This window comes from Apiotrichum porosum (genome assembly GCF_003942205.1).
Source record: "Apiotrichum porosum strain DSM 27194 chromosome Unknown scaffold_10, whole genome shotgun sequence".
Lineage (NCBI taxonomy): Eukaryota > Fungi > Basidiomycota > Tremellomycetes > Trichosporonales > Trichosporonaceae > Apiotrichum > Apiotrichum porosum.
Genome location: NW_021167117.1, coordinates 1,064,928 through 1,085,816, shown reverse-complemented (window position 1 = coordinate 1,085,816; position 20,889 = coordinate 1,064,928). Strand labels below are relative to the sequence as shown.

The window sequence follows — 20,889 nt, the reverse complement described above, 5'->3', positions numbered from 1 at the left end:
TGTCCCGATAGTAGTAGCTCTCACCATCCTGCACAGAGGTAGAGTCGGCACGAGTGTCAAGCTACGTTAAACCACTTTGCGTTTGACATCATTATATACTTTTTATATCTCTGTTTCAATACTCAACGCTACGTGCTACGTCTAATCGACGCCAGGAAAGGCGTCCAGATCTCTCATCAGAAGGGTGACGACCCTCATGCACATAACTCACACGCGTTTGACAAGGTGGCTCCACGGGTCCTCGCAAAAGCTCTCTTTGAAAAAGCCGCGCTCGCCGTCACCTCCATGGTCGTTGCCACGGCCGTGGCCACCTCGTCCACCCCGTCCACCTCCACCCCCGCGGCCACCCCATGGCCCGCCGCGGTGCGCAGATCCTGATCCTGAACCTCCCGCAAATGCGCCGTGTGGCTGAGCCCCGGAGGCATCCCGGCCGCCGGCTGTTGCTTGTGATGGGGACGATAAGGGGTGTGGGCGCTGCAAAGGGTCGTCAGCGTCCAGCGCCAGAGAACAAGAACAAATCGGGTTGGGGGTTGACTTGAACCCGGCCACTGCCATAGCCAGGGGTCTCTGCTGCTGCTGCTGCTGCTGCTGCTGCTACGGCCACTGCCCCCCCTCCCGATCGATTCATCCGGAGTACCGGAGTACCCGATGCTGCAACGCCGAACCTGGCAACAGAGCCCTATCCCCCCCCCACAGCTGTGGAGGCAAAGGCAAACCCGCCGACGCGTCGGGTAACGACGAGAACCAGTAGTAATCGGGGAATGAAGCAAGCACGAAGCACGCCAAAGCTCGTTTGAGAAGTAAAGGAAAACACATACCTTGTCGCCTGTAGTGAACCCGTGGGTTGAAGAAGCCGACTCAGCCTCGGCCGCCGCCGTAGCGCCGCCTTCCTTGTCGGCTTCGTTTACACCTTGGCCTTGCGTCAGACCGCTGCCGCGCGCTGCATACGCGTTTGCAATGACCTGCTGCTCGGTCGGTTCGTCTTGACCTGGCGCACGGGCCCCGTCGGAGCGTCCATGTCCGCCGCGCGTGCTGCGACCCCGCCTGCCACTGCCGACGGCGCCGCGGGGTCCTCTTGTGCGCGCCTGGCCGCGGGAGGAAGACGACGAGGGGTCGGCGGAAGAAGAAGCTTCGGCGGGCGCGGAGGAAGAGGAGGATGAGTTGTTGGCTGGTTGGGTGCTGTTCTTTGAGGCTTTGCCAAAGGCCATGGGGAGGCCGAGGGCGTCCATGGTCGGCAGGAGAAGGGGTGCCAGGGGGGAGGGGAGCGTGGGGTTTTGTGTTGATGGGTGATGGTGGATGGAGGCGCGGCGGTGGATATGACGGAGTTGTGAAAATGACCCGAAAGGGAGCAAAACGGTGTCTGCAGGTTGCCATTATGATTAATTATAAATGTAGAGACTAATGGTCCTAATAGGCCCCCCGTCCAATATGTCCGTGTCGGAGGAGAGAGCCAAAACACGCACCATGTCGGGGAGCAGGGCCGGTGTGCCGGACATGGTGTGTTTTTTTTTCTGCACCCTGAAGGCCCAGGAGGCAGCGACACGGCCAGCGTACCGGCGTGCAACTTCTGGCGGCTGTCGCTTGCGCGCGCGGGGCGGGGTGTCTCGACGAGACACTGGGGTGTGTCCTTGGCCGCAGCGCTGGCCGCCGGCTTGTGGGCGTGCACCTGCGTATTAGCGTTTCCTGGCTCTCCCTGCCCCGCCTGGACGACCCGCCAGCAACACCCTCCCGGTCCTCGTCCACTCCCCCCCCCAACTATCCCTATCCCCCGGCTCTACTCCATCCTGCCTCTCTCTCTTCCATCTCCTCTTGCACATCTATCGTCTCCATCCCTCCCTCCCACCTCTCCCCCCTCTTCCCCTCTCTCCCCCCCAAAAACACGCCAAGCAGCTGCCAGCCATGTCGGCCGACGCTCAGGCTCACCCCGCCTCCAAGCTCGCGGCCATCAAGTCCACCGCGGGCTCCCTCGTCAAGCCCGGAGAGTCCGAACTTGCTCGCTGGAAGCGCACCTTTGACAAGTTTGCTGGCCAGGAGGTCGACGGCACAAAGTGAGTGCCGCCCCCCCGCCCATACCGCCAGCATGTGCTTTGCTAGCTGTCTAGGCAGCTGGCAAAAAAAAAAAAAAGGACAGAGCCACCACCGAGCTCGCCGTGCCCCAGCCAGCTGGCAGGCATCGAACCTGGTTCTTGCATCCTCCCCTCTCTCCGCGGTGCTGCATGGACCTCTCCAGCACACACGTCCCGACTGTCCACACGGGCAGACCTTCACTGGCATACGCGGCTGAGTCTATGGGACGCGTCGTCGACGCTGTCACTTTGATCGCTCCGGAAAAACATTGTCACATTCCAGCACTGCCGCCCACCACCCATCGGGTCCCGCCGAACTGGGACAACGCCAAAGACATTACCCGCTGACGCCGGTCCAACCCGACCATTTACTCTCTACAGATACCTCACTGTGCAGCAGTTTATCGATGCCATCGCCCCTACCAACGAGGGCTTTAGCCGCATCAAGCGCGAGCAGTACAGCATCCGTGCGTCATCATCGTCTAATCAAACTCGACTAGACATCAATCTCCAAGCCTCGCCCGAAAAGCTGACCCGAGGTGCTTCTTTCCGTAGTTTTCCGCGTCGCCGACACCCACAACCGTGGCCTCGTTTCGTTTGAAGAGTTTGTGGTCTTTGAGACGAGTGAGTAAACATGCGTGCGCGCGCGCATGTGTGCGTGCATGGCATATGCTTTGCATGCATGAAGGGAGCTTGGCAGCTGACACCAAACAGTTCTGAAGCGGGTGAGGACATTACCCGGTGACTGCCGGGCCCTATAACTGACCCTGGCCACAGCCCGACGCGGACTACCAGCTGGCGTTTGCCGTCTTCGACGTGTAAGTGGCGGCCATCGTTTACAAGTGTGTCTTGCTGACATGGTACAAGTGATGCCTCGGGTGAGGTCGACTTTAACGAGTTCAAGTCGGTCCTGTCCGAGAACCTTTCTGCGAGTGGCATCCGTGCGTATGCTACCTTCTTCTGCCCCTTGTGACTTGTGTCTAACCGCCCACCCAGCGTTCAACTTTGACTGTGACTGGATCAAGCTCTACCTGGGCAAGCGTGGCGGCTCGCACGTCCTTGGCTACGACGAGTTCACCCAGCTCATCAAGGGCTTCCAGGGCGAGCGTCTTCGCCAGGCCTTCCATTTCTTCGACAAGGACTCGGACGGATACATTGCGCCCGATGAGTTCCAGCGCATCATCGTCGAGGTCGCGGGCCACAAGCTCTCGGACTCGGTCCTCCAGCGCCTGCCCACCCTCTGCACCATGAGCCCCGGCCGCAAGATTAGCTACTCCGAGGTCATTGCCTTCCACAACATCATTCGCGAGATGGACCTCGTTGAGCGTATCATCAACCGTGCCGTGCGCAATTCGCGTGACGGCCGCATCTCCGTTTCGGACTTCCTCGACGAGGCTGCCAACAGCATGCGCTACGGTGTCTTCACTCCCATGGAGGCCAACATCATTTGGCACTTTGCTAGCCGCGGTGCCGATGGATCGGCACAGCGTCTCACCAAGGGTGACTTTGAGGCTCTTCTCGACGCAAAATGGCAGCCTCCTGTGGACATTCTTGCTGCCCCCACCAAAAAGACCAGCCTCCTCCACGAGATCGGCAACTCGACCTACAACTTTGTCCTGGGTGGTATTGCTGGTGGTCTCGGTGCGTTCACCGTCTACCCTATCGACCTGGTCAAGACCCGTCTTCAGAACCAGCGTTCGACGGTCGTCGGTGAGGTTCTGTACCGCAACGCGTTTGACTGCGTCAAGAAGGTCTATGCCAACGAGGGCGGTGTCCGTGCCTTTTACCGCGGTGTCCTCCCCCAACTCATTGGTGTCGCCCCCGAGAAGGCCATCAAGATCACTGTCAACGAGCTCGTCCGTAAGAAGTTGACCGACCCCGAGACTGGCCGCATCTCTCTTGCCGCCGAGATCCTCGCTGGTGGTGCCGCTGGTGGTTGTCAGGTGTCGGTCACCAACCCCCTTGAGATTGTCAAGATTCGTCTGCAAATGGCCGGCGAGGCCGCCCGCGTCGAGGGTGCTGCCCGCGTTACTGCCGTTGGCATCATCAAGCAGCTCGGTCTCGTCGGTCTCTACAAGGGTGCCATCGCATGCCTGTGGCGTGACGTTCCCTTCTCCATGATCTACTTTACCTCATACGCACACTTGAAAAAGGACGTGTTCAAGGAGGGCCGCCAGGGCAAGCAGCTCGGCATGGGCGAGCTCCTCCTCGCTGCTGGTATCGCCGGTATGCCCGCCGCCTACCTCACCACCCCTGCGGATGTCATCAAGACCCGTCTGCAGACCCAGGCCCGTGCCGGCCAGACCGTGTACAAGGGTGTTGTGGACGGTTTCAAGACCATCCTCCGCGAGGAAGGTGTCCGCGCCCTCTACAAGGGTGGTCTTGCCCGTGTCATTCGCTCGTCGCCTCAGTTTGGTGTCACCCTCACTGCGTACGAGATTCTCCACAAGCACTTCCCTTACCCTTACGCCGACGAGCCCGCCGTCACCGTCTCCCCACTCCGCCAGCACACCGACATTTCGCGTATCCGCGCGCGCAACGGTCTGCGTATCCTCCTCGACTGCTCGAGCAGGTTTGGCATGGTCAACGCCGAGTCGGCCGCCAAGCACGTCCAGTCGCTGCCAAAGGTGCTCCAGGCTTGAGATGAGGGTGGCCGCAAGCAGCACACCACACCACACGGTAACGAGCCAGCCGTTGTTTTTGGTTAATTTCTGGGACATTGTTGTCGGGGATAGAACATGCATGCCTCATTTTGTCACGCTTCTTCAGTGTACCAGTGTTCAGTGCAGAGAGACCTAGTTGCACATGCGAGCTGCGCGCTGATGTTTGTTGCCGGCGGCTGGCGGCTCTCGGCGCCGTCCTTTTGGCTCACACCCCTGTGCCTCCACCTGAAACGTCCACAACATCCGAATCCCACCTCGTGCTCCTTCTTCATCCTCCCATACCCCCAGCAATGTCCCTCGTCTACCACGGAGCACCACGTCTATACCCAGAGGCAGGCCCGTCGCTCCCACTACAACCACCACCATCCATCGCAGCGTCCGCGTCCCCATCGTTGCTTGTTCCGAGCCTGCCATCTGGGCCGGCGCGGAGCGGCGCCGGCTCGCCTGCCATCGTCCTCGAGGGAACGGACGGTGCCAGCTGGAACATGAGCGGCAGTGGGATGCGCGTCGCCGCCATCAGGTTTCCGAAACCTGTGAGGCTCAGTAGCCTGCGCATCGTGCCCGCGGGTGTGCGGTGTCCCCTCGGTGTCGGGTGAGTGGAAGCGGGGGAGGAGAGGTTCACCACCTCGTGCAACCTCCCAGCAGCTGTGGACCCCTCCGGTACGATCAGCTAACGCCCCCAGCGAAACGGACGACGTGGAATTCACGGCCGACATCTTCCTGCACGTCACGCCCAGCGATCCCGTCAACGCCATGGTGCGGACGCGAGCAACAGTCCCCGCCGCACCGCACGCCATTGACTTTGCGATGGACATGCCAGAGGGAGTGAGTCTACGGCTTGCTATGGACCAGTTTGAAGCTGACCAAGCAGACGTCCACAAGGCTTGTTGTTGTGCGCGCACCCGTTGACAAGATTACCATGTCGTTGTACGCCTACGACGACGGTGCAAACGCAACGACCGCCGAAGGCACTTCCGCGATCATTCCCACACCGCCCACTACATTGCCTCTCCCGTCCGCATCAGAGCTGCTCTCTGCCCTCGCCTCCCTCCCAGCCAGAGGCGACCTCCGGACACGTGCATTCAAGACACTCGCTCTGCTGGCACGCACGCCGAGCCTATCGCTGGCCGACGTCGTCGTCGACCGTGGGGCGGTGGACGCACTCTGTGTCTCCGACGACCAGGACGCAGACTGGGGGGTGCGTTCCGTCCTCGGCCTCGAACCAGACTCTGTCATTTACCCCGTTCCCCTCGCCGAAGTGACAGAGGTCCCGCCCGTGTCTGCCGGCGAGGCACTCACTGCCCTCACCCGTCTGCCCGGGTACGCCAGGGTGGCGGAACACCCGTCGTCTATTTCATTCTTCTCCATCGTGCTCGCCCTGGCTCGCGCGCAGATGCGGTCAGCCCACCCGCGCGCGGCGCACGCTCTGGCCAGTGTACTTGAACGTCTGGCTGCAGTGAGCGACGACGAGGGATCCACGGTCGTCGGCGACCACCTCGCCCGTTCGCTCCCGCAGTTGGCAGCACATGCCCGCGCGCGGGGTGCAGATGTCGCCCTCCCCATCCCTTTATCCAAAGCGCGGACCGTTCTCGACGTGCTGTTGCCCGTCACATCCGAGGTCACTGCCGAAAACACCACCTGTGCCGCCGCCGCCCGGGCCTTGGCAGAACCATACCTCGCCGCACTGGGACCACACGACCCCATCCGCCAGGCGTGGACGGCGACCAGCCCCGTCCCGAGTCCTTGCTCGTCTGGTGGCGCCCAAGTGGCTCGCGCGCTCGATGCGCCCACTACGTCCATCCATCTCACGCCTACAGCGCACGACCTGCTCGAAGCCCTCGCACCGGCCTTGCTTGTCAGCTTGAGTACGGCGCCAACCCCGCCTCTGGGTCTGAGGTCCAAGTATGTCGTGCCCTCTGGGCCGGGCACGGCGAGCCACTACGCTGGCAAAGTCTACTCGGCGCACGAGTTTAGGCGCGAGAGGGACACGGCAAGCGGGCTGGGCGTGGGTCTCGCTGGGGTTGGAAGGAAGGCTAGTCGTCATGTGGACGATTTCATGTCGTAGATGGAGTCCGCCAGGACACATAGCACAGTTGTATAGCTTAGGAATGAACGGGTCAGTGCATCGCCCATGGCCTATGGCCACTTGTGCTGAATCATTCAGGTCGCGGAGCCGTATCAGCACGACTGCGACTTCGATGGCTGTTTTTGCTTCGAATCTTACAAGCTTCTAACCGACCAGGCGCAAAAAGACTGCCATTGTGGGGGACGGCGCAAAAAAGAATTCTCCGCCAGGGAGTTGAACCCTGCTCTACCGCGATATTCCTAGGAAACTCCCTATTGAGAGGCGGTTATACTAACCGATATACTAGCGAAGATTTGATATTTGTTACAAATTCTGCATTACCAGGGTCAATGATTTTGCATTTGGCAAACTTTGTTGCAACGTCTTCGACCCCGATATCTCATGCCTCTCACGCTTTCTGCTCTGCTGGCTAAACATATGACAGTCGTGTCCCTCCGTTAACCGTAACCTATCCACGACGTCGCTCTCTTCCAGCATGAAATCTCCCACACATGTGTTAGTCGTCGAGCTGGCACACCGTGTCCTACCAGATCGATAGTGTATTGTGTCAACAGCAACGAAAGCGAAACTAGGAGGGCTGCATTCGTTATTCATTTCTGCTTCAGACTATTTAAGTGTACCAGGTGGGCTCCGGGATCTCGTCCAAGAGGAAGTAGCGGCCGAGCTCGCGGTTCTTGTAGGCGACGGGGTCGTGAAGAGTGTGGGTGCGGACGTCGCGCCAGAAACGGTCAAAGCCGTTCTTGGCAGTCGTCGCACGCGCGCCGGTGACCTCGAACACGCCCGACGTGACGCGCAGCGCAGTGTCGGTGGCGACAACCTTGATGCTCGCAACCCACTCGGCGAGGTCGCCGCGCTCGCGGGCAGTGAGGGTCGAGTGGTCGTCCGCGTGCTTGGCGTACAGCTTGGTGGTCTCCTCGCCAGCGCGGTCGGCAAGCGCCTCGGCCGCGCGCAGGTGGGCAAAGAAGTTGCCGTACGTGGCGAGAATATAGTGCTCGTCCGTGGCCTTGTCCTTGGTGTCGCCGCCAGTGTAGGGCCACGGGCGAGTAGACGTGGTCGTGTATTTGCGGGCAGCCTCCAGTGCACCGCGGGCAATGCCAATGTAAAAGTTGCTGAACACGAGCTGGATGGTTGGGAGCAGCAGGCTAGCAAAGGGGATGAGGAGGAAGGCCGGGTCGGGCTCGCGCGTGGACGGGTTCCAGCCGAGTGCGTCACTCCAAGGTGCCGAGACGTCAGTGACAGTCGCGCTGCCAGACTCTGTGAGGCGGACACCAATGTTGTCCCAGTTGTAGGCAAACTTGATGCCCTCCTGCTTGGTAGGAACGATGGCAAAGATGTGCTTTTCCGGGGCGCCGTTGATGGCACCCTCGAGGACGAGTAGATCAGACACAGCGGCACCGGTGGTGAAATGCTTGAACCCGTTGAAGGTGAACTTGTCCGTGCCGGCTTCAATAGCCAGGTCGTTGTCGCGAGGGTTGACAGCGCCGCCGACGTAGTAATTGTTCTCGATGATGAGCTTGTGGGTGCGTTCAATCTGCTCAGGGCTACCGAGGATCACGGCGGTGAGAGACCAGAGCAGGTGGTAACCGAGGAGCATGCCAAGCGATCTGCGATCAGCCAAATCCTCGGCGGTGCACTCACCCATCGCCAGTTGCCACGGCGCGGATTGCCTGGTATCCGACGCTAAGAGGCTGCTCGCCGCCACCGTACTTCTTGGGACCGAGGATACGGAGGAGGCCCGAGTGCTTCAGGAGTGCGACCTCGGCGAGGGGTGACTTGTTGGCGCGGTCGCGGGCAGCGGCATCAACGGAGAGCACAGCTGCGACGTCGCGCGCGCGCTGCAGCCATCCGTCGGCATCGGTAGGGTACACTGCCCACTTGGCCTCGTACTGGGCGTACACGGCAGGGTCCGAGGCAGTCGGGGGCTCGCTCTTGAACTCGAGCGGCGGGGCGCTGCTGGGCTTGGTATCGGTGGTCATGGCTGTTGGGTTTGGTGGTGGATCATGAAGCTCGGCGTGGCTCTTATATGCGCCTACAGTCGAGCACGTAATACCAGAGTGCTCGTCAATGTTCGCGCCATGTTGTGTAACAGACACGACAGCATGTCGTCGTACGCGCTAGCCGGATGTGAGATGGATGTGTTGATTCTGTGTGGTTTCTGTGTATGGAGGACCCTAGTCCTGCGATGGGCTAGTCACGCAGCCATATGGCGTCATCGCCAACCATAATGATGCCGAAAGACGCTTCTGCCATCTCATCATGTCGCCTTGGTTATCTTGACGCAATCCGACACGGGGTAAGGACTAACCGCTAGAGATCGGACTCAGATCGGACTCTGTACTCTGGGCAAGGAGCAGTCCAACAAGTGACGGATATCAGACATGCGGCCAAGTGCAAGTGACCAAGTGGGGAGGGACCCCAAGGGTCGTTGCTGCGGTTGGACAGGTGTATACGATTTTGATTTTGATACCGGAGTCGCACAGTCATATTAGGGTGGGAATTTGTAACGGGGGTTAGCAGCCTAATTGGAACCCAGCTTGGTGAGCACGGCTTTGGGTGGCGGACAGCTTAGTGCTTCCCACTGTGTCTAAGACGTCCAAGTCAATGTTCAATGGTCAATGATCAATCACGATCCACACGGCCTCCTGTTTCCCAGATCCAAGAGAAACACCGGCTGGCCAGGCTGATCGCCTGAAGATAAAGGCCATACGTTGGCCAGAGGGCTTGGGAAATCCGGCAATCCGTTGCGACAGGAACGGCAGAGACCATCACGGGACCACGGGCACTTTACTACAACGAGATACGCCGGCGGGCAACCCGGCACAAACCAACATGTTTCGCTTTTTCCGTGCAAGGCTGTAAATAAACAACGTCAGAGGCGTTGGAGAGGACCTGGCTGTCTACTGGAACTTTTGTCTTTGTCCCATTGTCCATCTCGATTCCTCACTCTCACACTCACTCTCACACTCCCACCGCAAACCTCCACAGTCCACAGTACCACCATGCTCGGCAAGATCAAGCTCGGCCTCAAGAAAGCGTTCGTCCCACCCGACGAAAAGAGCGCATATGCTCCGCCAGAGGGGGTACAGCGTCCCAAGGTCTTCTTCGAGGTGGCCAGTGGCGACACTCATTTCGGGCGCATCACCATGGGTGAGTGGACGAGCGGGTGTCTGTGGTAGAGCAGGTTCGATGTGGTTTGGTGGCTTGGCCCAAGTGGAGCTGACAATCATCAGAACTCTTCAGCGACGTCACACCCAAGTGCGTGTCGTTTGTAATTGAAGCGGTCGGGAGGACTGTAGCTGACCCTCAGGACCTGTGACAACTTCCTCGAGTTGTGTTCAGGCAACGTCGAGCATTGCTACAAGGGCAGCTTGTTCCACCGGTATGTTCAGGAGCAGGAGGCGGAGCTGGTTGTTTGGCTGGCCGGCTTCAACATCCCGCGTTCTCCTTGCAGTCACATGAAACGTTGCTGACACCACAGCGTGTAAGTGGCCACTCTGGCCGGTGCCCCCCAACTCTCCATCAACTGACGCAACAAGCGTTCCCGACTTTATGATCCAGGGCGGCGACGTGATCGCCGGCAATGGCACAGGCAACTGGAGCATCTACGGCGGCGCGTTTGCAGACGAAAACTTCCGTTTCCGACACAAGGTCGCAGGTCTCTTGAGCATGGTGAGTGCTGGGTCGTGGATCTGTGGTGGATGTTTGTTGCGGGACGGGGTAAGAAGGTGGTGGTCGGCAATGGCCGCAGTCGTGGCGCACGCGAGGTGGGCGGATTTGCTAACCTGCAGGCCAACTCTGGTCCCGGCACAAACGGCTGCCAGTTCTTCATCACGACTGCGCCTGCTGATTTCCTCGACAACAAGCACGTCGTGTTTGGCCGCGTTCTTGAGGGCATGCCTGTCGTGCACCAGATTGAGAATGTGCCCACCAGGGAGAATGACCGGTGAGTCGTGCCGACCCGTGTCCCAGCTGCGGCACTGGCTCACACCTCCAGTCCCTCGACCCGCGTCGTCATCACCGCCTGTGGTGTCCTTTAAGGGTGGGGTGCTTTGTACAAGAGCCCAGTGGCTCCACATTGTGTATCAATACAACCGCGCGAGCGCGTGAGTGAGATGTAAGTTGGCTGCTCGGTTGGCTGAGCCGGACCTCCCGGTGGTCCGTATTGATCCAATTGACCTGCCCTGTGGCAACGAGTACATGGTTGTGTGCATGTCCTTACAGGTGTCGTGACTGACCTGACTTATCGAAACGCTCTCTATACTACAATCTGCGCGCAGTGCTTCAAAAGTTCACGAGGGGTTCGCCATATTGGCCGTGGGAAGGAGCGCCGGAAAGCTTGGCCGGCTAGACTTCACTGCCAGTGATCTGAGGGGGAGGGCGGAAGGTGGGTTGCTGGGCGGAGGGTTGGACAGCCTGGGCAGTTTGGATGGCTTCCTGGCCAGCGTGCTGAGCAGGAGGAGGGCCGCTGTGGTGTACTGGTGGCGAGTGCTGCGGGCCGCTGGGCGCAGTGTGGCTAGCCTGGTGATCTTGGTGGTTGTATTGGGGAGCCTGGGTCCATCCAGGGCGGACGTGGTGGATGTGCTGGGGGTGCGGCATGTTGGGGGGCTGGACCATGGGCGTGAATACGCGCGGGGGACAGGCTTCCGCATAGGCGGGCACGAATCCGTGTGGCAAGAAGCGAACAGGCTGGGTGTAGTATGGCGAGATTGGGGTTGGGGGCTGGGAGCCGAGAGGAGGAGGATTGGCGTAGATATAACGGGCGGGAGCGTACATGGGAGGACGGTACGTATAGCCAGCGTGGGTAGGGTACGTCTCAGGTTGTCTCCAGTGAGGTCCTGCGGCCAGCATGTCTTGTTCCCCGTGGATTGGTGTCTCTTGGGGGTGCTGGAGGGCGGGAGGCGGAGCCGCGTGGCGCAGGGCAGCGTCGATGGCGAGGGTAGTGGGGATCCTGGCCGGGCCAACGTTGGTGCCGTTCTGTACAAGCGGATCGACAGGCGTGGCGATCTGCGAGGGAGGGGGTGGAGGCGGCGGGACACGGGTCATGGCGGTGGGGTACGATAAGATGCTGATGCGGGCGGGAGCGCTGACCGGCTCAGACTCGGTGTTGAGGCTGGGGGTAGCAAGCTCGGTCGCGTTACTGAAGGGCGGCTTCTTGTTGTTGTCTTGAGGGTCCGAGACCTCGAACGTCGCGATCGACCTAGGGGCTGTGACACGTTCAGCCGTCGAGCTGTCCTCAGAGACGTGGCCCGCGTAGGAGGTATCGTCGGAGGTGGTAGTAGCGTCGGTGCCGTCCTTCATGGCGATGTCCTGGTCGTTGTCTGACTCATGGCTGTTGACATTCCCAGTGAGCTCCTTGCTGATGCCAATACCGAGAGCACGACAAGCTGGGCCTGGAATAAAGCCTTGCGTGATGGTGGGGGTCATGGCCACGTAACGGTTGGTGGGTGGGTATCCCAGCCCAGCGGCCTGGAGGTGGAGCTGCTCGCGCCTGATTAGTCCAGACTCCCTGGTGAGGTTGCAGAGGTGTAGGAGGAGCTCGTGGGTGGCAGCGTTCTGGGTGTCGAGGTCGGAGTTGACGAGGTGAGTGGACTGCACAGTCAGCTCTGGTAACTCGAAACTGGCGCAAACAAGGTCGTGGCCTGCCACTCACCGTAGTGGAGGTAGCCTACAGGTTGTCAGCGGGTTACGTTGGTCCGGAGCTACCCACCTCATGCTCAACAGACATGATGTGGTGCGAGTTAGCTTGCTCGAGGGTCTGCAGTGTCAGGTGGAGGACGAAACCGCAGACCGACAACCGAACGCACCTTCGAAGGGATGGTGGTGGCGGCACTGGTGCGAGCTGGAGCAGATGCGGCTGGATGGGTAGCCCCCATGGCGTGGACCATGGCGTGGTGACACGAGGGTGATGTAGAGAGAGATGGAGCAAGTGGTGAAGAGAAGTGAGAGAATGTTTGTGTGAGAAGAGAGAAGGGGAAGACTGAAAAGGGGGGGTGACCGGGTGACGTGGGGTGACGCGTGTTGTGCTGGTGGGATGGATCGGCGGGATCCACACGATCAACGCCCCCTCCGGCCCCGTCACAACAACCACACGGGGAACATCGCTCAGCACATGTACAGCACTGTGCCCTCGCTCATACAAGATCAAGCAAGGCGACTCATACGTGGTCTGAACATTGTAAACAGATGTCCTTCGCTTCACCACGACCCGGGTTCAGACTCAGTTCCTCTTCCCCTCCTCTCTCGCTGCAATAGACTATAATTGATGCATACCTATGCAGATGCCCAATGAGTGGACGGAGTGATGTAGATGGTGCAGGTGATTGGAGGGGAATTTATGTACTAATATACGATATCTGCTACAAAGCAATCAGGTTGCCTGAGAGCTGGTCATGCCCTTGCTGGGCGAAGTGTCTCGGCGGCGGGCAGTGGGCTGTGGTGGTGGCTGCAGAGCAATGGGAGCCAAAGTGGTGGCCCTGGCGGGCAGCTGTCGGAACGGGTTGGCGAGGTCTGCCTTGCGCTTCATGCGGTAATGGTACACGTCGACCAAGACTTGGCCGAGTTTGGGAATGTCGACGGGCTTGCACAATACACCAAAAAATCCGGCTTCGAGACATCTAGTTTGGGTGGCCTTGTCGACGTTTGCGGAGAGAGAGACGCAGCACGGCTCGCCTGCCAATGGGCTTGCCTGGATACGTTTGAGGGCTCCAAAGCCGTCGAGGACGGGCATCTGGAGGTCGAGGAGAATAAGGTCGTAGCGCTTCCTCTCGGCACACTCGGTCGCTTGCATCCCGTCCAGAGCAGAGTCGACGCTAGTGTAGCCGAACAATTCGAGGATCCGCGTGCAGACGGAAATGTTGACAGTCGAATCATCGACAACGAGCACGTGAAGCGGCTTCTCCTTTCCGAGGTTGGGGTCAATGGCCTTGCGGGAGGAGATGCGATTGTTGAGACGTGGGACAGGGGTGGGCAGGAACAGCTCGTTGAGAGCCTGGAACTTGAGCGGGCGCGCGAGGATCGAGTCGCGCGGGATCTGGAGGCGGTCCATCTCGAGAGAAATCTCGGTTGCACGGGACACGAACATGAACTTTGCGTTCGGCTGGAGCTGGCGCATCCTCGTGAGTGTATCGCGATCGATCATCGAGGCGTCCAGGAGGATGAAGGCGTAGTGTTGGCCCGAGTTGAGGCCGCCAGGATGACCCTCCTTGAGCGCAAGCTTGTCCTCTGTGAACCGTGTTGGCGCACAGTTGAACTCTTTGAGATCTTCCTCGAGCACTTTACCCCACACCATGTCGGCCTGGACGAAGATGAAAACTGACTGGGTGATGGTAAACTTGCGCAGCGGTGTCGGCGCCCAGTCTGGGTCCCGTGTGGCGACAAAGGTAAACGTAAACTTGGACCCTTTGCCAAACTCGGACTCGACCACACAGTCGCCGCCGAGGAGGCGAGCGAGGTCGCGTGAGATGACAAGTCCCAGACCACTGCCACCATAGGACCGTGTAATCGATTCGTCTACTTGCGAAAAGCTCTTGAAAAGCTTGCTCAGCCTGGATGCCGGAATGCCCACACCATTGTCTTCGACGGTGATGCTGATCATGATTTGATTCTCGACTTCCTCCCAAGTGCGTTTGACAGTGACACGTGCGGTACGCTTGCCCTTTTCTCCCGGAGGTGTGAACTTGACGGCGTTGGACAGCAGGTTGAGTAGCACCTGCTTGACCCGGAAGGGGTCGCCGAGTAGACCTGGCGGGTCGTTCTTGAACATGCTTAGCACGGTGAGTTCGACGTTCTTGGACTGTGCCACTGGAGCGACCATGTCTAGGGCGCCCTCGACGACGTTACGGACGTTGAATGGAATGTGCTCGAGCAAAACAGAGTTGGACTCGAGCTTGGAGTGGTCGAGAATGTTGGAGATGAGCGCCAGCAGGTCTTGGCCACTGTTCATGATCGTCTGGAGGTGTTCTCGCTGAACTGCTGTGAGACCCTGGCTGGCCTCGAGCACCGCAGCGAGACCCATGATGGCAGCGAGGGGGCTACGCAACTCGTGGCTGCACTGGGATAGGAACTGCGTCTTGGCTTGCAGGGCCGAGCTGAGCTCGCGTGTTCGCTGAGTGACCTCCGTCTTGAGGCGGCTAGTGAAGATGTGGTGCAGGTGGATGATGTACGCGAATGTCGCAAGCGTGCTGACGATCTCTGGTGCGGACTCGTACTGAACAGTCGGACTGGCCGAGGTCATGGACATGAGAAGGATGACGCCAGTTTGAACGCCTTGGTTGATGATGGGGAGACACAGGAGCGTGCGGGGCTGACGGTTGTTGTAGAATGGGTCATTGCGCAAGCGGGACATCTTGACTGGTTTGCGGATAGGCTGGCATTGTCAGTTGAGAGTCCCCACGAGAGTCACAAACTCACAATACCTGTGCGCGCCACATGGAGCATGACGGTGGTGGGACAGATGCTCTGTGCAGCATCGTCGCTGATGTCCAGGTCGTATGACACGATTCTATTGAACGGTCCCGCGGCCTTGAGGCGGATGATGGACCTGTCGTCATCGTCGCTCAGCCCAATAGCAGCATAATCGCAGCGGGTGAACTGGCACAGGATCTTGAGCAGCTCTCCTAGCAGTGCTAGGCTGTCCTTGTGCTGAGCGAGGGCGATGGCGGACCGCATCAATGTCAAAGTATCGAGATTGTCGTTGATCGAGTTGATGGTAGGCTCGAGTGACGGCGAGCTCGTGCCGTCTGCGATGACCTCGGACCGGGGAATCGAGGAGGACGCTGTTTCCGCTGTGGTCGCAACCGAGATGCGGCGGAGCTGGGGGATCGCGTCGGGGCTGAAAAAGTCGGCTGGACCGCGCGGAGTAATCGCAATGGTGGAGCAATGGGCAGGGTACCTAGCACGAAGCATAAGGCAGAGCCCGTCGGCGTCACCAGCACGGTACGAGTTGAAGGCAGCCCGGATGTAGCCGGCCGCCAGCTTTGCCGAGCCCGAACGTTCCTCCAAAGCCTTTGCAAAGCAAAAGTTGACAAACCCAGACAGCATGTACTGTCCCCCCTCGTCCAGCGAAGTGGTCATCTCGTCGACCATGTGCAGGGTCTCAAACGTTGCTCCCTGGCCTTTCAGGTCCTCGAGTGCCGACAAGACGTCCAGGCGTGCACGAAGGTCGGGTGAAAACTCGGCGTATGGCGATATGGACTTGCGGACCGCGTCCAAGAGGTCGGTATCTTCCTCCACCCGCAGCTGTGCCATTGCCAGAATGAACTGGAATTCGGTGCCGATGGCGAGGCCAAGGCTGAACTGTAACGATGATCGACCGGCAGCGAGGGTAGCCTTGATCTCTGCTTCTGGCGCATCAAACAACAGCTGCAAGCGAAGCCGCAACATGTCGTAGATGGCCTTGTGCAGATGCAGGCCTTCGATCCCATCGAGGTCATGCGGGATGAAGAACGGGCCCTCCATGTCCCAGGGCCGGACCTTGCTCGCACGTGACAGATTTTCGGCGTGCTGGACGAGAAGATGAAACCAGACGTGGTGCGTGGCGGTCGCGTACGGCTTGATCATGTCGTACCGACGAGCAACAATGCCCCATTCCACAGGCATGGGGCCGAATATACGTGTTGTCAAGTCGAGGGCAACGACATCTGGGGGCATCAGCTTGGGGAGGTGACTCTACTCTATCACAACTCACAAGCTGCAATCTGATAGTCGGCCAGTGCGAGAGATGCGTCAAACGCGCGGGTCATGGGCTCGACAACGTCCTTCAGGGGCGAAAACAGCTATCCCAGTCAGCTTTCAGCCATCGCTTCAGACACCTTACATGAGCCTGCGCGGCAATGGCAATGCGCGAGCTGTTGGTAAACAGCGAAGTTGGGTACCGGTCACAAACGTCGCCGCCAAGCTTTATCAGGGCGTATTGCGTGGGAGGGTCATCAATCTTCTATGTCAGCTTGCACGTTCGCAAACAAATCTGGCTCACTGTCAAGGCGTGCACCGTGATGAGATACGAGGCACTCTCGTGGACGCGCTTCACATGCTTGGCGATCGACAGTCCAACCTGGAAGACGGCCTGACGACGTTCAGGATTGGTGACGTAGATGGAGGGGCCCGCATAGCTGATGAGGGACATGATGAGGACTCCATCTTCATCGCCCGTAAACGGGTCGTCAAAGATCATTTCCCGCCTGAAAGCTTCGACATCCTGAGGGCTCTTTGGAGCCCACAGGGGCACAGCTGTTGGAGCCTCGGGGTTGAAGCCAAACTCGTCGAGCGTCTGGAACAGGTGCTCAATCGCCGTGACATGCTGGTTATCCGAAATAAGTTGGCGGATATGTGTTGTTGAAATGGTAATCTTCTCAGTGGACGTGCGGCACAGCGGCTTCATGCTCTCCAGGACCTTGAAAGCAAGGTCGTGCTCGTGAAAGACATTCGCCACGTCGGTCAACAGGCGCACATGGTTGAAGCAGAGGTCTCGGTGGTCCACAATCCAAGTCTCAAAGCCGCCCGAGGCGTCGATGATGCTCTGCACGCTCGTGGCAAAGTTCTTGGCCAAGGTGAAATTGGCCACCAGGCTGGCGCACTGAGTGGCGTCAATGAGAAGACTGACCAGGCGGCTGTCCTCGGTGACAGCGATTCCCATGTCTCGCGCGATGATGCCTTGCTCGACAGCGTCAAAGATGTATTCGTCCAGGAACTCGTCGCGGCAAAGGTAGCTGAAGATGCGCAAGTGCATCGTGCCAACGTCGGCCTCGGGAACCAGAGACCGTGCTGCAAGCTGGGCCGGTTAGCCAAAACAACGACACGTGGAGGAGGAACAACAAGGACGCTTACCCTTTGCCTGTCATGAGTGAACCGGACTTGGGTGCCACGGATGGAGACTGCGCCCGAGGCAATGGCCACTTGGACGAGGTTATCAGTCTCGCCGAGTCCCTTGCCCAGAGCACCGGCCAGTGCTTCGAGGGGGAATCCGTTGGCTGGTAAGAAGCCGAGGACCTAGACCAATCAGCACACGGGGGTCCCATGGTGTCGCGCGTGACTCACCTTCAACATGTCGTGAACATCTGTCGGCAGCCGCCGCATGACACTTTCCAAATAGGCGTCAAAGCTGGCATCGGACAGGTGGGACTGGAGGGCCACCAGGTCGAAGCGCCACTGCAGGGCGTCATAGTCAAAGGCAACAACGTAGTCTTTGAGCAGCGTGTTCATGAGGCTTTTCAAGAACAAGGGACTTCCGCCCGTTTCGCCGTAGAGAAAGCTGGCAATGGCTTCTTCCGAGTTTGCCACACGGCCGCTAAAGCAGCTGTTGATAAACGCTGCGACGCCGTCTTCTGTCAGGCGGCGAACGTGCAGGCCGACCGAGGTTCGGGACAGCGTCCACGAAACAGGAGGAGGTTCGGTCGAGTTTGTTCTGGTCAGGTAGATCACCAGTACGTGGTCGAGGGGCTGTGAGCCGTCCAACATATGTCGCCAGCTGGTTTGGTCAACAGCGCGCCTCTTGTACAGGACGCTAGGCACTCACATGTCAATCTCATCTGCAGACATCCACTGGGTATCGTCGACGACGATGAGCAAGGGGCGCTGTTTTGTGGCGAACAGCTGCAGAAAGCGTTTTGCCCAGTTCCGAAAAGTGACCAGGAACTTTTCCGACTCGATAACAGGGTGATGTACTTCATCCACATTGATGAGCCGCCGACAGTCGTTGGACAGCAGTGATGCAAACAGGGTCCATTGCGTCCCGAGCGTCTCGCGCATATCCTCCAGCCACGTCCTGGAGTCCTCTCGTGGGTCTGTGAGGACGCGGTCGAGCAGCGACTGGAAAAGATCGACAAAGCTCGCGAGAGGCTTTTTGACGTGCTCGCTCAATGACACATTGCCGACGAGACAGTTTGAGACTTCGACTTGGTTGATCCACTCGTTGACTAGGCGCGATTTGCCGTTACCACTCTGGCCCCAGACGTTGATGACTCGACTAGACGTGGTCGCTGATGCCACGGCGTTGAACGCAGTGTCCAGCGTCTCTATCTCTGGGCCACGCTCAATCACTTGGCGAGGGAGCTTGAAGCGCGACATGCGGTCCACCTCGCCAACGGTGAACTTTGACAAGTCGCCCTGAGCCTTGCAGACCTGCGAGAGCTTGCTCAAGTCGTATGCCAAAGCGTCTAGGCAGTGGTATCGTTCTTCGGGGTCCTTGGCGAGTGCCAGCATGATGATCTCTGACAACTGCTGTGGAGGCAAGTCGAGTTCGACATTGTTCTCCTCGGCATATTGCGTCAAATACTCCATCGGTGGTGTCACTGTGGTTGTGACATGTCGGTGCACATCGGCCAACAGGTCAATATCGGCCAGATCTGGCGAGTCGGGACCGCCATCGATCGTTGTGCCCGTCACAAGCTCGTATGCAAAGACGCCCCAGCCGTAAATGTCGTTGCTGGGAGACACTCGTTGTGAGATGGCGGCCTCGGGTGCGAGGTACCGCAAATGGCGAAACACATAGTTTTCGCTCAGGGTGGACGAGCTGTGGTGGATGGGGTCGCGTGCAAAGAGTGCCGACGACGCGAGGGCTGGGGTGAGGAGGGAGTTGAGGGATAAACCGGGAAGTGCAGTCGCGTCCCAGAGACGGTTCACAACGACCTTGTCGTTGAGGACCATGAAGCAACTGGGATGGCACCAGTTGAGTGACATGCGTCGGTCGTGTAATGCCTGGAGACATTCGACAGCCTGTAACAGCAGGTCGATTGCTGCAGCCCAAGGTTTGCGGACTGGCTTGTCGTCGGCATCTGTAGCGCACGCGCACGGCCAGTCTTCACCCAAGGTGTCGGCCCACACGGTCGGGAAGGGGATACATGGTGTTGGTTGGCCGTCTATGACGAACCAAAAGCCCAAGCTGTCCTCCCACCAGGCCAAAATGCGAGCTGGCGGGCGAAAGCGACGAGGAAAGCCCTTTTGCTCTGGTATTGCTGGAGACGAAGGCGAACTGGGGGAGCTGGCGACGGTACGCAGGCTGTAGGGCACCGTATCAAGAGCTTTAACCTGCGCCTGTCGTCGAAAGTACAAGGCCGCTGAGTGTCATTAGCAGACAGACACTGGGAGCACGTTGTCCTAGGGGTGCCAGTAGCCACTCACATATGGTGTCGTCATGAGGACAGAAGCTTGCTCATTAGCCAAAATGGCTTTCGTGTGCCGAGAAAACATGAACCACTCACTGCCATCGGACGAACTGGTTCGGGATAATGTCGTCGAGGAGGGGATACTCTGCAGTAGGCTCGATACGTGCCCAGCCCGACACCCAGTCGGCACTGGGCGCACGCCGTGACTGCAATGCTGATGCGTGTACTATGATCATGGGCGAGGCGGTTGGTGATGTAGGATCGATCTCTACCTCTAGCAGCCCGTGGGCTTGGAATTGGGCGTCTGTTGGCAGCATGTTGAGACGTTTGCCAGAGCGTCTGGTTGTTGTGACTGGAAGCAGGGGAAAAGGCGCGCTCTCAGCCAGTCGGTCAAGGTCGAATAAAAGTGCTTGCTAGGCAGCGGCCATGACCTGGGACCGAGTGGCAGATGTGCGGCTTGGTGTGAGCTGGCTGCCAGAGGCTGTTTGGTGGGAGTCGAGTGGGGTGTGGGTGTGTGGCGGGGGGTGTAATGGGAGGGGCGGTTAACGGCAGCACTGCGGGATCGAGATATGGCCAGCGATTGAATGGTGGGTGTACCCGTTGTATGGCCCAGGCTCGGGATGTGGATGGAATATGGTGTGTGTATGTGTGTGTGTGTCTGTACGGTGTGGCGGAGGCAAATGACGCAGGTACTCAAGAATCAGGACGTCCGCGCGGTGGACATCCGGTCACATCCACAAAACCCCCCACCCAGTTGATGCATCAACAACAACAAGGTACATAGTAGAGTACCCCGTGACATCTTTTGTGTGTACCTGTCTGTGAATACGTAACCATAAAACAACTCTACTCTTATCCTTGTTCTTTGACACCCCACGCGCACATGAAAGTTGCACCTGTGTCGTCGTCGTTGTGTCTTGTGCGGAGAGAGAGGGCCAGCGGAGAGAGCGGAGAGAGCGCGGAGGGGGTTTTTT

At 59.0% G+C, this 20,889-nt stretch overlaps 6 protein-coding genes and 1 non-coding gene across 7 annotated transcripts; 3 read left to right on the top strand and 4 right to left on the bottom strand.

Moving 5' to 3' along the window:
* Nucleotides 1-1,899: 1,899 nt before the first annotated feature.
* On the top strand, nucleotides 1,900-4,708 carry AGC1 (mitochondrial aspartate-glutamate transporter agc1; the record flags this gene model as incomplete). Its single annotated transcript, XM_028617318.1, has 7 exons — nucleotides 1,900-2,048; nucleotides 2,448-2,533; nucleotides 2,622-2,690; nucleotides 2,781-2,791; nucleotides 2,844-2,884; nucleotides 2,934-3,007; nucleotides 3,063-4,708. The coding sequence occupies 7 exons, from the start codon at nucleotides 1,900-1,902 to the stop codon at nucleotides 4,706-4,708; spliced, it is 2,076 nt and encodes a 691-aa protein (XP_028474625.1).
* Nucleotides 4,709-5,019: 311 nt separating this feature from the next.
* EHS24_001528 (uncharacterized protein) lies at nucleotides 5,020-6,794 on the top strand (the record flags this gene model as incomplete). The annotated part of the gene is made up of 3 exons (XM_028617317.1): nucleotides 5,020-5,321; nucleotides 5,413-5,554; nucleotides 5,601-6,794. The coding sequence occupies 3 exons, from the start codon at nucleotides 5,020-5,022 to the stop codon at nucleotides 6,792-6,794; spliced, it is 1,638 nt and encodes a 545-aa protein (XP_028474624.1).
* Nucleotides 6,795-7,013: 219 nt separating this feature from the next.
* Nucleotides 7,014-7,107, bottom strand: EHS24_001527. Its single transcript has one exon. It is a non-coding gene; the product is annotated as a tRNA-Glu (tRNA).
* A 318-nt stretch (nucleotides 7,108-7,425) lies between these two features.
* On the bottom strand, nucleotides 7,426-8,791 carry EHS24_001526 (uncharacterized protein; the record flags this gene model as incomplete). Its single annotated transcript, XM_028617316.1, has 2 exons — nucleotides 7,426-8,356; nucleotides 8,454-8,791. The coding sequence occupies 2 exons, from the start codon at nucleotides 8,789-8,791 to the stop codon at nucleotides 7,426-7,428; spliced, it is 1,269 nt and encodes a 422-aa protein (XP_028474623.1).
* A 1,023-nt stretch (nucleotides 8,792-9,814) lies between these two features.
* Nucleotides 9,815-10,852, top strand: CPR2_1 (Peptidyl-prolyl cis-trans isomerase B; the record flags this gene model as incomplete). The annotated part of the gene is made up of 7 exons (XM_028617315.1): nucleotides 9,815-9,962; nucleotides 10,046-10,070; nucleotides 10,123-10,194; nucleotides 10,294-10,296; nucleotides 10,352-10,484; nucleotides 10,604-10,758; nucleotides 10,810-10,852. The coding sequence occupies 7 exons, from the start codon at nucleotides 9,815-9,817 to the stop codon at nucleotides 10,850-10,852; spliced, it is 579 nt and encodes a 192-aa protein (XP_028474622.1).
* Nucleotides 10,853-11,159: 307 nt separating this feature from the next.
* On the bottom strand, nucleotides 11,160-12,700 carry EHS24_001524 (uncharacterized protein; the record flags this gene model as incomplete). The annotated part of the gene is made up of 4 exons (XM_028617314.1): nucleotides 11,160-12,404; nucleotides 12,466-12,480; nucleotides 12,523-12,570; nucleotides 12,620-12,700. The coding sequence occupies 4 exons, from the start codon at nucleotides 12,698-12,700 to the stop codon at nucleotides 11,160-11,162; spliced, it is 1,389 nt and encodes a 462-aa protein (XP_028474621.1).
* Nucleotides 12,701-13,182: 482 nt separating this feature from the next.
* EHS24_001523 (uncharacterized protein) lies at nucleotides 13,183-20,232 on the bottom strand (the record flags this gene model as incomplete). The annotated part of the gene is made up of 10 exons (XM_028617313.1): nucleotides 13,183-15,180; nucleotides 15,225-16,453; nucleotides 16,501-16,588; nucleotides 16,630-16,749; nucleotides 16,789-17,583; nucleotides 17,640-17,801; nucleotides 17,850-18,279; nucleotides 18,328-19,867; nucleotides 19,932-19,957; nucleotides 20,012-20,232. 10 exons carry the CDS (start codon nucleotides 20,230-20,232, stop codon nucleotides 13,183-13,185), a joined length of 6,609 nt encoding a protein of 2,202 aa, XP_028474620.1.
* Between the last annotated feature and the right edge of the window lie 657 nt (nucleotides 20,233-20,889).